This window comes from Schistocerca nitens, chromosome 1 (genome assembly GCF_023898315.1).
Source record: "Schistocerca nitens isolate TAMUIC-IGC-003100 chromosome 1, iqSchNite1.1, whole genome shotgun sequence".
Classification (NCBI taxonomy): domain Eukaryota; kingdom Metazoa; phylum Arthropoda; class Insecta; order Orthoptera; family Acrididae; genus Schistocerca; species Schistocerca nitens.
In genome coordinates, this window is record NC_064614.1 from 1,171,623,181 (window position 1) to 1,171,639,083 (window position 15,903).

A 15,903-nucleotide genomic window follows, 5' to 3' on the forward strand; every position below is an offset into this window, starting at 1 on the left:
GTTCTGCAGGATGAGCTAAATGAAATTTCACCTATGATTTCGAAGAAAAATGCAGACTTCAGACAATCTATACCAGCTAAATATCATCTGGCAATAACACTAAGATATTTAGCATCTGGAGACAGTTACAAAAGTCTACACTATTTGTTTAAAGTATCCAGCCAGGCAATATCAAAAATTATACCTGAAGTCTGCAGAGCTATTAATAACGTTCTGAAAGAGGAAATAAAGGCAATGTGAAACATGTTTGATATTTTGTTTTTAACATTTTTTATTAGTTTGAGGAACCAGGTGTACAAAAATATTAATCAGTGATCTGTACAATTGTTATTACTTATTCTCTAATATCATACTGCTCAAAATCTTTGTAAGCTTTCTCGAATGCTTCGTTAATAATGTTTTGTCTCTGAACTATGATTATTCCATCAGATACTGGTACTAGTTATTACTGTAATTGTAGAGGTGGGCTTTGAAGGGTTGGATTTGGTTAAGTAAATAGTTATGTTGTCATCTCTATTTCAAGGATATTGGTGGTGGTAAAGGAGTGGAGGATCTTTCAAAATTGGAGATGGGATTGGTAGTGAAGGAGTCATGACTTGGGGTAGAAGGTTCAGAAAATGACGTCTGAACATGTGCTGAGCAGTTTGGTACTACTATATATCCACTTGACACTGATGATGGTCTAGAATATTGAAATGAATTATGAGGGGACAGTGTTTCCCACGAAAAGGACCTCTGTTTAATTCTTTTGATAAATAAACCATCTATTTCATACATCATTAATTTCCTGTCGTCTTGAGGCAGTTCCTGCATCTTTTTGGCTAACAGCTTACCATACATATCACATTCATCATCTTCAGAATTTGCACATGATAGACGTTGACTAAGTACATTCGTTAATTGACCAAATGCCCTGGTCATTAGCTGTTCCGCTATATTCGAAGCAGTGCGACGACAAGATTTCTCCTTAGATTTACTTGTAGATGGTGAAGAAACCGTAGATGCAGGAGTCGTGGAACCCACCACACTGTTATAATTTTCTGTCTCCTCGGCTTCATTCACCGTTTCTTCGCCAGCTGTTTCTGATGATGTTGATTGCTGCAAAAATTGCGTTTTATTAATAATTATATGGTACGAAAAAATTATTTCAAATTTTAATTATTATTATAACATTATCTTTTCAGATGCCCTCTACAGCGGAAGATTGGATTAATCTTTCCACGTTGTATGGGATCATTGGATGGCAAACATATAGTTATTGAGTGTTCGCCTCATAGTAGAACTGAATATTTCAACTACAAGGAAACTTTCAGTATAGTCTTTTGGCATTAGTCGATAGCAATTATAACTTTATACTTGTTGACATAGGATGTCAAGGGTGGCTTAGTGATGGTGGTGTTTTTAACAATTCATTATTATGGCAAAGAATCTGCAGAAACGAAATGAACTTCCCCACATCATGCCCACTTCCTGGATCGAATAATAATGTGAACATGCCATACGTATTTTTAGCAGATGGTGCCTTTACACTCAGTATGCATGTTATGAAGCCTTACCCTGGACATCATGAGATTGGATCGCCAAAAAGAATATTTAACAAACAATTGTCTAGAATCTGGGTTGGAGTGGAGAATACTTTTGGCATTTTAATTCAGTGTTCAGAATTTTTCGAAGACCAATTAATTTAGATCTCAAAACTGTGAAAGAAATTACTATGACTTGTGTGTACCACATAACTTTCTCAGAAAAAGTAGATATTCTTCAGAAAAATATATTCCCCCTGGAACTTTGGATGTATGGGATAGTAATGGGAATCTGATAACACCTGGTGCATGGCGGAATATAAAAGAATATAATGCAATAAAAAATTTGCCACTTGTACCTCGAAGATCACCGTTAAATGACGTCAAGATTAGGGACGAATTTAATTCATACTTTTGTAGGAGTACGAATGCTTCATGAGGAGTTCTGACTTCTTAATTTTAGAGCATATACTTCATATCACAGAAACAATAAAAATCAAAATTGATAGATTCCAAAATACTGAAATGTTTTTGCTTACCGTATCTGAGTTCAAACCAATCTTGTTGTTATATACTGGCAGAAGAAAAGATCCCATAAGCTGGTATGCAAACCAAACTGGTTCGAAAATATTTTCTTCGACTCCTGAGAGAAAATTATTACTCATTATTTACGTCATATACATATCTATATTGTTAGTAACACAACTATTTTAGCAAAAATAAATATAGAACTTTGAAAAATATAGACTTTGTTCCAATCATCTATTTATGAAATTTATTGTATATATCCTGTAAATATTAATAAATAAATAAATTTGTACCTGAGCCAGAACGAATACAATCTTGTTTTTTCTTTAAATGTTTACGAACTGTAACAATAAGAATTTCCTTTTGTTTTTATCTCCCTTACATGTTTCTTTAAAACTTCACTGAGACGACTCCAGGCATCAGACACTTTTTTTAATCTTTATGGTCCCAAATGCAGGGTTCTGCTTGATAACATTCGATGAATTGTCCTGCTGTAGCCTACTTCTATACTAAGAAGAACGCACTTCTGTCCGCCGCCAGTGCACAAACAATACTAAGTCCATAGTGGTGGGCAGGAAATCGCATATCTGTTAGAAATCGCAGTGACTGAGAAGTCACAGGTATCACAGTAGCAACTTTACAGAATCTAACTGCGATTTCAGTCACAGTTAGCAGTCGCAAGTAGTATTTCACATTCAAAGACGTGAGCCATCTATTGGTCGAATTTAGCACTGCTTTCTGCGATTTCAGTGACAAGTCGCAACTAAGAGTCGCAAGTAGCAACTAAAAAGCGCGGTTAACAGTGGCATCTGTTGGCCGAAGTTCGTACTACGTCCATCTCTGCGGTACGCTATGGAGTCTAACTGCGATTTCCGTGACAAGTCGCAACTAAGAGTCGCAAGTAGCAACTAAAAAGCGCGGTTAACAGTGCCATCTGTAGGCAAAAGTTCGTACTACGTCCATCTCTGCGGTACGCTATGGAGTCTAACTGCGATTTCCGTGACAAGTCGCAACTAAGAGTCGCAAGTAGCAACTAGAAAGCGCGGTTAACAGTGCCATCTGTTGGTCAAAGTTCGTACTACGCCCATCTCTGCGGTACGCTATGGAGTCTAACTGCGATTTCCGTGACAAGTCGCAACTAAGAGTCGCAAGTAGCAACTAAAAAGCGCAGTTAGCACTGCCATCTGTTGAGCAAAGTTCATACTACGCTATTCGCTACCGAGTCAAACTGCGATTTCTGTGACAAATCGCAACTAAGAGTCGCAAGTAGCAACTAAAAAGCGCAGTTAACATACTTTTCCTAGTGTCATCTGTTGACCGACGTACGTACTTCGTTATGAGAGCCTTGTGCCTCACGAGATCGATGTGCTGTGTGTGCATATGAAGGGCTTATTTCAATAGTGGTACAAGTCCATTTTTGTTAATTTTGAGATATAGAGTCGTAAAGTTAAATGAGCGCTGAAAAATCTGCAGTTGAGATACCAGAAATATTCAAGCATATGGCTTCTTGCTAGAGATGAACCTTTATTTATGTTTGTTTGGATCACTAATTTTAGAAGCATTATAGACAGAAAAGTGGAGGTAATGGACTTGTACCACTATTGAAATAAGCCTTTCATATTATATGACGACATGCACATTCAGCATCAGTTATGGTTGGTCAAATACTGCTGTGACTCTGAATGTATTATATTAATAAGAAGCAACATTGCCATTTTCTCCTGAAAATATCAAGTAAGGTAACAAATGTGTTTGATTCTGCTTCCAATATGACAGTTTTGGTTAATACTCCACATGCCTACAGGACTTTGCAATGTTAACACAGCAGAACTCAGACATCTGTATAAGTGTAGAGAAATGAAAACAGTCATATGAATGCCTCACTTTTGTACCGACACAGTTCAAGACTAGGGAGAAAAGTTTTACACCTGGTGTTCTACATGGCAACTTCACACACAAGAACTTTTTGCCGACACTACTACCACCTACATAAGTAAGCTTTTCCTGTGTTACTTTCAAGTAATGCACTTAAGCTATTCCTGATTTAACTGGAAGATCTGTACTTCTCACTTTCATATCAACAGCCTCAAAATGCATATTGTAGACTTCGGGATATGTTACAGGTCAGGGAGCGGCATGTCGCTCTCCAACAAGTGTTTACCAATAAGTAAGTGGCGGAAAATTATGGGTATAGGACGGCTTAACATGTGGAAAATGAGATTTTTATTATTCACTCACTGTATTTGACATTTATTATTCCTTTAAAATCGCACAACAACTTCAATAAAACACAGCTTAATCATTCACACACTTATTTCACAATTGTTTCACTTTTAAACTGCAAATCCTCTAAGAGCTGTCTTGAATCTTCGAGTCTCTCCCAACAGCCTTGATGTGGATAGATACGTACAGCAACCAGTAATCAGAGTCAGAACTGTGTCTGCAAAAACACAAGGATTATTAAACAATTTTTGCTGTCATTAATTACTAGAAATATAATTGACAGAGTAGATTGCTAATATTTGCTATAATGAATATCACATTTGCAAGAACGATCTCACTGAAGTAATTAAGTCCATCGAAACGCTTAGAAACTAACCTCTCGTCTGACGAAAACGGTCTAAAGACGCAGTGGCAATTTCTTCAGATCTGTTGACAATGATATTTTGAGTTATCACTTTACTGAGTGACTGAAATGTAGTTCAGGTACCTGTGAACATAACAATATGTTAGAATTCATTTTCTAAAGACGAACTATTACGGTACTGTACGGCTACTTACATATTAATTACACTATTAATATTTTCACAGTTGTTTCTTTAGTACAAAATTAAAGCCAACGGAAGAAAAAACGTAAAACATACTTGCCAATGACAGGTTTGTTGCGATGCAATTTTCCGTGTTGACAGATGTAACTTTTTCATACAGTAGTAAGTCGCAGAAGTAGCAGAAGTCACAGAAATCGCAGAAGTAGCAGAAATCGCGGAAGTAGCAGAAATCGCAGAAATAGCAGTGGCGGAGGGATACACGACCTATGTTCCTTAACTGCGACTCTTAACTGCGACAAATCGCAGTTAAGAATAACAGATACTGAAAAGTAGCATTCACAGAAATCACTGATATCGGAAAATCGCAGTTTAGCCCATCACTATAAGTCCACAACAGACGTGTGGACGCGTCGCAAGCCCTTGCCGCAAACCGCCTTTGATTTGTGCCAAAAAATCTACACTCGACCTATCCAAGTCAAGCCAAACGCCCTATCCACACGTTTGAATTTGTGATGGCTTGTCGAGGTTTGGCAAGCGTGTGGACACGGCATGAAAGGAATAATTACCGCCGATCAAATAAGAACTGAATTACATGCTTACACGTAACCTTGGCTTACACAAAACAAGTGACTTGCTGCCAGTTGTGTCTATACTCCCCACTGGCTATATATCACAATATATTCCGAAGGCGTATTAGCATTTACGATTGTCTCCTCTACAGAGTGTTTCTGTTCAAGGCTTAAAGTTACCTTGCTGTAATTATTTTTTTTTAATAATGGTGGCTAAATAGTGCTACAAGCAAAAATAAAAATAGCCCCCTTGGTGTGTGACAGGTGTGAGTTCTTTGCCTGTGTTATGTTGTCGCCATACGTAAACACGTAACAGCGTGCTCAGTGTTTTGATGATGTGGATACCGACTGTTTTCCTTTGATGTTTAAAGTGTAGTTAATAAATTGCCCATCCGGTTCATTACCATGCCCGAGGAGATTTTGCTGCGAGAAAAGTACGGTCCGTTCGGCCGAGAAAAAATATATGTTAAACCAGAATGTAAGATATTAATTTCGTGTGTTTGGGATTTAATACTGTTTGACGCTTTTTGCTGTTAGCATCGTCTTTATAAAATCATGTCAAGTTACCTTCTTACTGCTTTTGCTTCTGTATTAGTTCTTCGTTGCGTCGTACTGTCACGCGTTGATATTTTGCGGTCTAGGTAGTGCCTAGTCGGTGGCGTGTTACAAAAGCATGTATCAAAAAATAGTTTTATCAGATTATAATATTCTTACACCACAAAACATGCAGATTTACAGAAGCAGTCGAGTTAATACACATAAAGTCATCAGAATAATAAGACCGTGTTCGTAAATAACCTGTAATGCGTTCGAACTAATAGGTGTAATGCTACTCCTTCCAAGACAGTAACCATTCTGTTCAGCAGCTCTTCCGATTCCTTGGCCATTTCTTTCAGAATTACGTTGTCATTGACGAACCACAATGTTTCTATTTCATTTCCTTGAACTTTAAGCCGGTTTTCGAATTCCACCAAGGTTTCTTTTATGGCTTGCCCATTGTACAGATTGAACAACTTTGGGGATATAAAACAACCAAGCCTCACTGCCATCTCGACCACTTTCCCTTCCATATCCTTTGACCCATATAACTGTGGTTTTTCTGTACAAATTGCAAATTTAACCTTTTGATTCCTGTATTCTTTACTTTCAGCATTCAGAATTTCTTAGAGTGTAATTATGTCAACATTGTAAACGCTTTCTTTAAATTTATAAATGCTGCAAACGTTTGTTTTCGTTTCTTTAACCCATCTTCTGAAATAAATTGTAGTGTCACTAATTCCTTTCATGTTCTTCATTTGTCTAGAACACATAGGCCTACTCATCTCCCTTGAATTTGGCTTATTCAAAGATAATAATTTGAACAATGTTTAAAAGATTATAGGACTTTAATAGATCACATTCTCATATGACATGGTTAGCAACAGTAACTAACTGACTGGTTAATGAGTAATCATAATACTGCCTGAAAAAGTCAGGGAACGCATATATGAACACCATACATGACAAGCAGCAACGAAACTTCAGTAAAGAAAAAAATTAACTCAGAACACTCCTACTCAATTATTTTTGTTTTTAATTATTCAAACACTTTATGAGTCTTGGCTTGGTCAGTGTGTCAGCTTTCAACATGTTTTAAATTGATAGTCATTCCATGAATGTTGTTAAGTGAACTTTTATGTAGTTTCAGTATGTCCCTTGCCTGACGTCATTTTCCTTTTCAATTATTATTTTTTTGCCTCATGTTGTTTTATCGTTTTCAGTATTTTATTTTATTTTTTTCATTATGTTATTTTTCCTTTATGAGTATTGTTTAATGTCTATATGACAGCTTAATTGTCAACACACAGTTCTGTTGCTTGGTTCAACGTGAAAGTTTTAAGTTCTTCTCCATGATGTTGTATTCAACATTACATCATTCACTGAAGAGACAGCAGCTCTGTAGTCTGCTTTGGCTGTTGAATTTTCCACAGGACATTGCTTTTGCTCTTACCAAATAATGGGTTGTCCTCACATGAAAGGAACTCTGCCGGTGGAGCGTGTAATTGCGATACCACCTCCATAATCAGAATCACACCAGAAAGTGGTGTTGAGCCCCCATCAAAGAATACACCATATTACATAGTTCCTTTTAGGTGCAGAAAAATACATTTTACTATTTTCCGTTGTCTAATAGCTTATTGCTAAATCTGTTTAAGTAATTAATAACAAAATAATTAGGCCTATATAGTTTCAAGGTACAGTAGACTCTGTGTAGCTTCTTGATAGCATTCAGTTCTTTCATTTGGCTCATCATCGACAAAATTTTCTTCGCCGATCACCATTTCACATTCTGTGGATGTATCTAGGCATATTGGATTTAACTCATCAAACTAAAAATCTCGTAAAATATTCTTTGGACATGTAGGCCTAGAACTTATTTTGGTAAATTTTTAAGATATGATATTTGATTTTGAAATGTCCTGACAAGCATTGTTTTAGAATTTGATTCAGCTTCTTCACAACATCATAATGTTGTCTGTCTTCTGTTCAGTAACTAGTGTTTCATCACCATCAAACTTTGCTTTCATAATTTTTCTCACTCTATACTATATATGAGGATCATCATCAGTGTTTACATATCCAGGTGTCATCAGATAATTTGAGATATTCTTGTTCCAGTTTTATGGAGCTTATTGTAGGCAATATAACTCTTACTCAGCTTACAAACTCTTATTTGTATGAAAGTAGAATTTATCAGGTTGCATCATGTAGAATTCCTTATGCAGATCAATGAAATGTTGTCCTTACATCAAAGCTGTTGTTTTCACTTTATTTGTTACTGCAAGACTAAGAAGCATTCTAATTGATTCATAATGAGCTATAGCACTAAAAGATTCTGAATGTCTTGCTCAAAACCTCTTTTAACTAGTCTGGCTTTATAACATCTGTCTTGCTTTTTATGCAATACTCTGACACAAGTTAAAGGTTTTACATTCTATTTTATCTTGTGAAAGTCTTAACTACAGTAACTCAGCGTCTCCACTACATGGTGAGGAGCACCTACCCTTTTAATAATATTTTTTCCCATTTCTGAAGATGAAGCTGTTACCAAATTGATAACTTTCATGAAAATGGTATCAAAATCATCTTTGATTATAGTGCCAAGTATGACATTACCTTAGGCAGGATGGTTGATTGCTTTGCAGTCGCCTACATTTAGTACACAGCCACGATCTCAGAATGTCAGTTTTTGACAAAATAGCACACACGACCCCCCCCCCCACACACACACACACACGGCCTACTGTTTTCGTGTGTGTGTGTGTGTGTGTGTGTGTGTGTGTGTGAGAGAGAGAGAGAGAGTTGAATTTGCGTGTGTGTATGTTATATCTCCAATGAATATCTTGTTGGCCGAACGCTCATTTTCTTAGTCTTTTTGTTGTGCCTATCTGCGACTCAGCGTCTCCACTACATGGTGAGGAGCACCTACCCTTTTCATAATATTTTTTCCCATTTCTGAAGATGAAGCTGTTACCAAATTGGTAACTTTAATGAAAATGGTATCAAAATCAAACATGCTCTCACTAGAGATCTTCTTTATGAACTTGAAGTTTTTTCATATCAAAACAACAATGTACACACTTTAACGAAATGAAAAAACTGAATGAGAACAATACATAGTTATTGAGTAAGAGCATATGCATGAAACCTGAATGAGAATCTGTGGGCTATAGCAATAAATTATGCAGTCTTTATGCTAAATCAAACTGGAAGGAGTTTAGGGAAAAAGACTCACTGAATTGTGATTTGGACAAAAAATGGATCTTACTCATTTGAAAAATTTTGGATATGACTGCTATGTTCCTGGTTGAGGTTCACAGATGAAGCAAGAATGGAAAAAAAAAAATGAAAAGAGCCTTTGTCAGATATGCTATTTTGTCAAAAACTGACTTTGTGAGACTGTATCCAAAGGACGGAATGTAACAGTATTATGAAAAGGACAGTTGCTACTCACCATATAGCGGAGGTGCCGAGTCGCAGGTAGGCACAACAAAAGACTATCAGACAATGAGTTTTCAGTCAACAAGCCCTTCATTGGAGATGGAACAGACAAATACACACTCATGCGAATACAACTCGCACACACACACACACACACACACACACACACACACACACACAACAACAGTCTGGCTGCTGAGGCTGTTGTCTGTTCTATCTCCAACAAAGGGCTTGTTGACTGAAAGCTCATTGTCTGATAGTCTTTTGTTGTGCCTACCTGAGACTTCGCACCTCCGCTATATGGTGAGTAGCAACTGTCCTTTTCATAATACTGTTACATTCCGTCCTGGATTTTCCATTGTTGAAATATGAAAAAAATCGTCTTTAACCAGCAAAAAATATCCCTCAACAAGATGAGATTCATTTCACCTATGTCAAAATGAATTAAGCCCGCATTTGTTGGATGAGATTTGTGAGTGTTTGCTGTAGATAGTACCAGCATATGGGTATTCATTCCAGCGTTTCATGTAATTAGTGCTATTTCATTTTATCACGTCTCTGATGTATATGACTTTTAGATGTGCTAAATTTTCATGCCACATTTTAATTGAGATTGCTACCACATATTTGTTAAATTCTGTTGTACAAAACATTTTATACAGCTGTCTTTTGTGTCTGCCTGTTGCAACAGATTCCAGATTGTCAGTGGTTTTCAAAACTGAGATATCTACAGTCTGAGCCTTTATGTAAGATCTCAATAACAGGAAATAAATTGAAAGTTTTATTTGGTGCATATAAAATGTTTAACATAAAGTTTTGTGAGTTTCATACCATGACATAATGTAAAAAACTAGGACTACATAAATGTTCGATTCCACATGTCTGCTTTAACCCATGACACCATCAGTATGACGGAAATGGTTATTCTAAGCGTCTCCAATATGGTGCCTATGACATCACTACCTACACATGCAAACAAACATGAAAATACGTATAAATAAGACAATAACATCTCCCTCCAAAAATACAATCAAACTAACAGGACAATCGTGGGAAATTGGGCGTTTTAGGATGGGGACGAGCTAAATAAAACAGTAACAAAAAGTACACTACAATCCATAAACACATAACATGACCAAAAAAGAAAACAAAAAACGATTACAACATCCCACTACACCAACAGAATCTACAGGAATCTTGACACCTCCCTTGACCTATATAGGTCACCCACAGCTGACACTACCAAAACACCAACACCTACAACTAAAACTATGAAAATTGGAATCGGTCATTTCCCTTGACCTGTATAGGTCAAGTACAACTATTGATACCAGTAAACGAACACCTACAACTATGAAAAATAAAAGCAAAACCACAACACCTCAAAAATCCAACAACCAAACATCCCTACGTAAATTAAAACACGTTCAGTACACCATAAATACACAAAACATCACAACTCGAGAAGAATAGACCCAAAAGAAACAATTAAGTACAACCAACAAATTCCAGCACTGCAAACTACGTCGGCCAGCCCAACTCCTCCCCCTCCAACCCCCTCACCCCCACCACACACACACACACACACACACACACACACACACACACACACACACACACACACACACACACACTCTCCACCACCACCACCACATGTACCCGTTCCTGCCCCAAGACATCAGAACTCAGGTCAACCCCATGTCCTTGTGACAAATACTACACTTCACAATCTCAGCAATCGTTCAAAATAACTGGATGAATTTAATAATGGACAACATGTCCTCCCCATCTCCGACCGCGACGTAGCACTATTATATTTAATCATATCCATACCTAACAACAGAAGTCACACAATAAATTAAATGTCTCACTGCACCACAAACATCAAACCAACAACGCCTAACAAAAATTCCAAACACGTAAACAAAAAAGAAACAAAAAAATGGTAACTCACTGAAAAAATTTCCAAACTTTACATTTGGAATTACAAACACTGCCAGAGACTTCATATATCCAACACCAAGGCTCAAATGATCTGTACAAACACAACCAACTCAAACTCCTTGCCATAATGATGTTGCACACCACAACACCCTTATATCACAGGTCAAAATAGATGGGTGGAATTGGCACTTCCATTGACCCAAAAACTATACTGTAAGTAACTAACATTTCAGCCACGCTTAAAGTGCCCTCCTCCTGGGACTAGATGCAGTACACTCTTAAGAAAGCCTGTGTAGTAATGGACAAAATGTGCTGTTTTCTTCAGTAGGCCTATTGTTTTCTTTTTTTTTACATTGTGATGTGGTTTCATACCCAGAAATCTTTGTGTTAACAGACTTCTGCTGCAGAAATGTATATTGTTAAATACAAAACATTCTTTGGTATTAAATTGTATCATTGCTCCCATTGGAATCCTGTAATTCGACATCTGCCACTCAAATTCTTTCTGTCTCAGCAGCAACACGTTCGTACATTGATTCAATTTTATGTAATTTGTTAACCAGACTTTTCTAAGTGTCATGTGTTGCATGGTGGTTCAGTATTTCTACCAAATGTTTTCTCTGCCAATCACAAATTTATGAAATTTATGTTTTTAGTTGATAATCTAACAGCAACTAATGCTTGCTGCTTGAAACTTCTTAATTCTTTACAACTTTTTTCCCCTCGTCTCATTTCTGTCTTATGTTTCATTTATACGTTTGCTTGTGAAATAACCCTTTTGTTTATGGTTGTTACACGATTAATTGCCTCTACAGTATACTAAGTATTTGGCACGTGGTTTATTTCTACAGTGTTCCTTCAGATGTTTAGTTTTGCCACATTTGAAACAATGAACTGTAAACTCATCTTGCTGACTTGCTTTGACAAAGTGTTTGTTTTGTTTCGAGATGAAAGCATTTCACGACATGCTTGACTATTCTGTGTCATTCAATCTCTCTTCATCCAGATACAAACATTCAAATAATGTGTTGAGGTTATTTTCAGCTGCTACTTCATTATCCCATGCAGTACTGATGGTAACATTCCAAGAATTTATAACATAATCCAGCTCTCCTTCACAGCTTCACCTTCTGCTGCTAAATCCTCCACATGTTCTTGAGTTTATGTACAGTTTTTAGTAGCTGCTGTACTAGTATTGTATTTATAACTGAAGAAATTTCTTGGCAAAATGTAACTTGTTAAATTTAATTTCTTGCTATACAGCTTGTATAATTTTTTAAGCAGTTGACTACCCAACTTTTATTTGCTATTGTCCTGCCTATGTTGCTTCTGCTATTCAAACATATAAAATTTTGTGCCTTAAGATCTTTCTCAATCCAAAGTGTCTCATGTTGTTCAGTTTTTCTTCCTGACAGTTTAACTTTCTGGCCACGTCTTACTAATTATAACATCTTTAACTTCAGTGTTGTTGAAATTGTCAGGAAATACGTATGACGTTTCCGTATTGGTCCTCGCTTAAGAGTTCTAATTGTGACTTAATAAAATCCGATGGTGACAAACAAAAATTTACTGTGTGACCTTGAAACATGTAACTGATTTTTCTGACTGCACTTTGTCTGACAGCTGGTAGAATAATTCTGCTATTTTTATTTACTGATGCTGCTTTTCACTATTTGTTGATTAGGAATTCATCACTGACATGTACATGTATTACTTTATAAAATCTGGTGAACGGTCGCTTATGCAATTTTTGATGCCTGCCCACAACCTGTTGAAAGATTCTAATGTTTCCAAGATAATTCACTTACAGAGTTATTTATGCAGGGTACTTGAAAGACTTCAATGAAAAGTACTGTTGGAACAATGTTTAAAAGAGAGATCGCATTCTTGTACAACATACCTGCATTCTTATGCAACACCCTTAACAACAGTAACTAACTGACTGATCCAAGTGTAATTATTACAACCAAGAGTATCAGTGTAATCCATGCTCATTGCTTTCTCTTGGGGAGCATTGAGAAGAACAGTGTAATAGTAACTGCACCCTACACCACTGCAGGGCCACTCCTCATCACTTTTGAGCTGTAGCTTTGTACTTTGTGTAGCGACAGTTCTTTTCAGTGACTGGACACTGCAATAAATGAATATTGATTTTTATTCACATGACTCCTTGCTCCTGATATATGTTACACATTATCAGTCAAATATACTTCCTCTGTAGATAGTGAGGCAACAAATAGATTTAGCCTTCATGTGCTTAGGTGAATCATTTAAATGCTGTAAATTACCTCCAGTTTCATAATGTGTGCAAAATGCTTATTTGTTTCCATATAATTTTATATGTCTGGAATTTTGTAATATGATCGAGTGACATGTAAATAATACTGTTACTACATACTTCCACCAATCTGTTCATGATGAGAATCAGAGCCATTTCACTTCACATATGTATATTCAGTTTCACAGACAAATGGTGCAGAGTACAGATCTCGGAATAACAAGCTATAGACCCATCACAACAATGATTACTGTTATCACTTCACGGAAATACCATACTCATGGTAATTATATGCAGTTTAATTAATTTTATCATAAAGGTTGAATCATATCAGTAATCGGAAGTAACAACTGTAGTGCAGATAAATAACTACTCTTTCAGCAGAGATGGAATCCAAGAATTAACAAGACCCGCAGTGCAGGATGGGAAAAGCTTTTGAGCCCTTCCTCAACTCATTCCATCTACAAGAGGACATACCACCAGAGTATCTAAACATATACAAAAAACCATACCAGTATGTAGGCCTACTTAATAAAAACAGTTGTAAAGAGAAATATAATTGCTTTTTTGGAGAAAAATAAATAAATACAACATACCTTCACAAACAGTGGAACAAGAATATTGGTTGGTATGTTCAAAGCAGAACTGTGTAGTTTGAAGATTTCCAACAGAAAACCCTAAACTGTAAATGAATTAAGACTGAGAATAGGATGAAAATTTTTGCTTACGCACATATTAAAATACAGAATGTACTGCTCATTTTTTCCCCTTTACAAATAAAAATGTAATTATATATGTGTCATATAACTGCAAATCATCTGCTTGGATATTGAATACAAGCAAATTTGGTAGTGTTAGCATTATAGTATCTCTTTTTGCTAGATGGCCAAGAAAAGCAACATTCTTAACAATGTATTATGACTGTTACTGATACAGCTGGTCAGATACATAAACCAATGCCCATAAGGTAAATAAATTACTGAAATACCAATGAAAATTATTTGTTGTCATTATTGTGGTCTTCAGCTTGAAAACTAGTTTGATGCAGCTATTGATGGTTCCTTGATGTCTCAGAATGTGTCCTATCAAGCAGATCCCTTCTTTTGGTCACATTATGACACAAATTTCTTGTCTCCCAATTTCTATTAGTCTCTCCTCATTAGTTACGTGTATAGCCACCTAATATTCAGCATTTTTCTCTAACACCACATCTCAAAAGCTTCAATTCTCTTGCCTGAACTGCTTGTTGTCCATGTTTCACTTCTGTACAAGGCTACACTCCTGACAAATATCTTCAGAAAAGACTTACAAATCAACACCAGATGTTAACAAATTCCTCAGCTTCAGAAACACTTTTCATGCCACCGCCAGTCTGTGTTGTATATCCTTTCTACTTCAGCCATAGTAAGTTATTTTCTTGCCCAAATAGCAAAACTCGTGCATTACTTTTAGGTCTCATTTCCTAATCCCCCCCCCAGGCGGCTCACGGTTCTTTCGTGAGTTCGTGCATGGCACAGATGGGGCCCCGAGCTATTGCAGCTGATTTTTCCTTCCGTAGCTGCGTTTCCTTCTCCCTGCCCTCCCTCTCTGTCCTCGCACCTTCCCCGTTGCCACCTCCTTCCTTCTCTTGGTGTTCTGATTTCTGTTGACGTGGCTATCCATCTAGTTTCCTGTATTGGTTCCTTTTGCCTGTTCTTCCATCATTTTTGGCATTTAGGTCCCCACTTGAGGTCTGACCTTCACTTCAAAATTTCCTGTTTTTAGTGTGACCCATATAGGGAAGAACTCCCTCCCTAGCATCTACGGTGTGGATTCCTCTCCCCTTTCTCCCCCTTCTCCCCACTCTCTTCCCTCTCCCTTCCCTACTGCAGCTCCTTTCCACCCTGCTAGGTCACCATCACATGTAGCAAGTCCATGTGGAGGGGCTGTTATGAACCCATATGGCTGAGCCCCCTGACAACACATGGCTCACCCTAGTGATACCTGAAGTGTTCCCTGCCCATGCATGCCAAGGAATGGTTGCTTGTCATCTTGGAGCTCGGGAACTGCCGGCAGTGGCCGCCATACCAGATGGCTCTTGCTGTGGCTAGGTGGCGCCCATGGGGAGAGCCCTGGTCAGAGTGGGAGGTATCAGAGATGCTTGGCACTTGAAGTGTATCAAGCTGCAAAAATCTGACCGTTCTCAAATCGCCACCTCTTCGAATGGTGAAGGATCATTGAATACTGCTTCATATGACCCAGCATCCTTCCCTTCCCTGGCTACAACATGGGAGGAGGGCCAGGCTCACCACCGCTTATGCAGTGCTTGCGTT

The 15,903-nt window shown here is 37.4% G+C and overlaps 2 protein-coding genes across 3 annotated transcripts in view; one reads left to right on the forward strand and one right to left on the reverse strand.

The window, feature by feature from the left end:
• Positions 1-322: 322 nt before the first annotated feature.
• On the reverse strand, positions 323-2,443 carry LOC126238953 (uncharacterized). 2 transcript variants are annotated; one of them, XR_007545357.1, is made up of 2 exons: positions 2,345-2,443; positions 323-1,098 (listed from the first exon to the last, which is right to left on the reverse strand). XR_007545357.1 is itself a non-coding variant. In XM_049947824.1 (2 exons), the coding sequence occupies exons 1-2, from the start codon at positions 2,117-2,119 to the stop codon at positions 514-516; spliced, it is 642 nt and encodes a 213-aa protein (XP_049803781.1). In that variant the 5' UTR covers positions 2,120-2,121; the 3' UTR covers positions 323-513. The 2 variants fall into 2 exon arrangements, 1 of the variants encoding a protein (XP_049803781.1); XM_049947824.1 differs by lacking the exon at positions 2,345-2,443 and adding an exon at positions 2,063-2,121.
• A 3,140-nt stretch (positions 2,444-5,583) lies between these two features.
• Positions 5,584-15,903, forward strand: part of LOC126200092 (RUS family member 1) — a 102,260-nt gene continuing 91,940 nt past the window's right edge. The window contains exon 1 of the mRNA XM_049936678.1: positions 5,584-5,866. Within this exon, the coding sequence (XP_049792635.1) occupies positions 5,794-5,866 (73 nt within the window). The 5' untranslated portion in view covers positions 5,584-5,793. The remainder of the gene's footprint in view (positions 5,867-15,903) is intronic.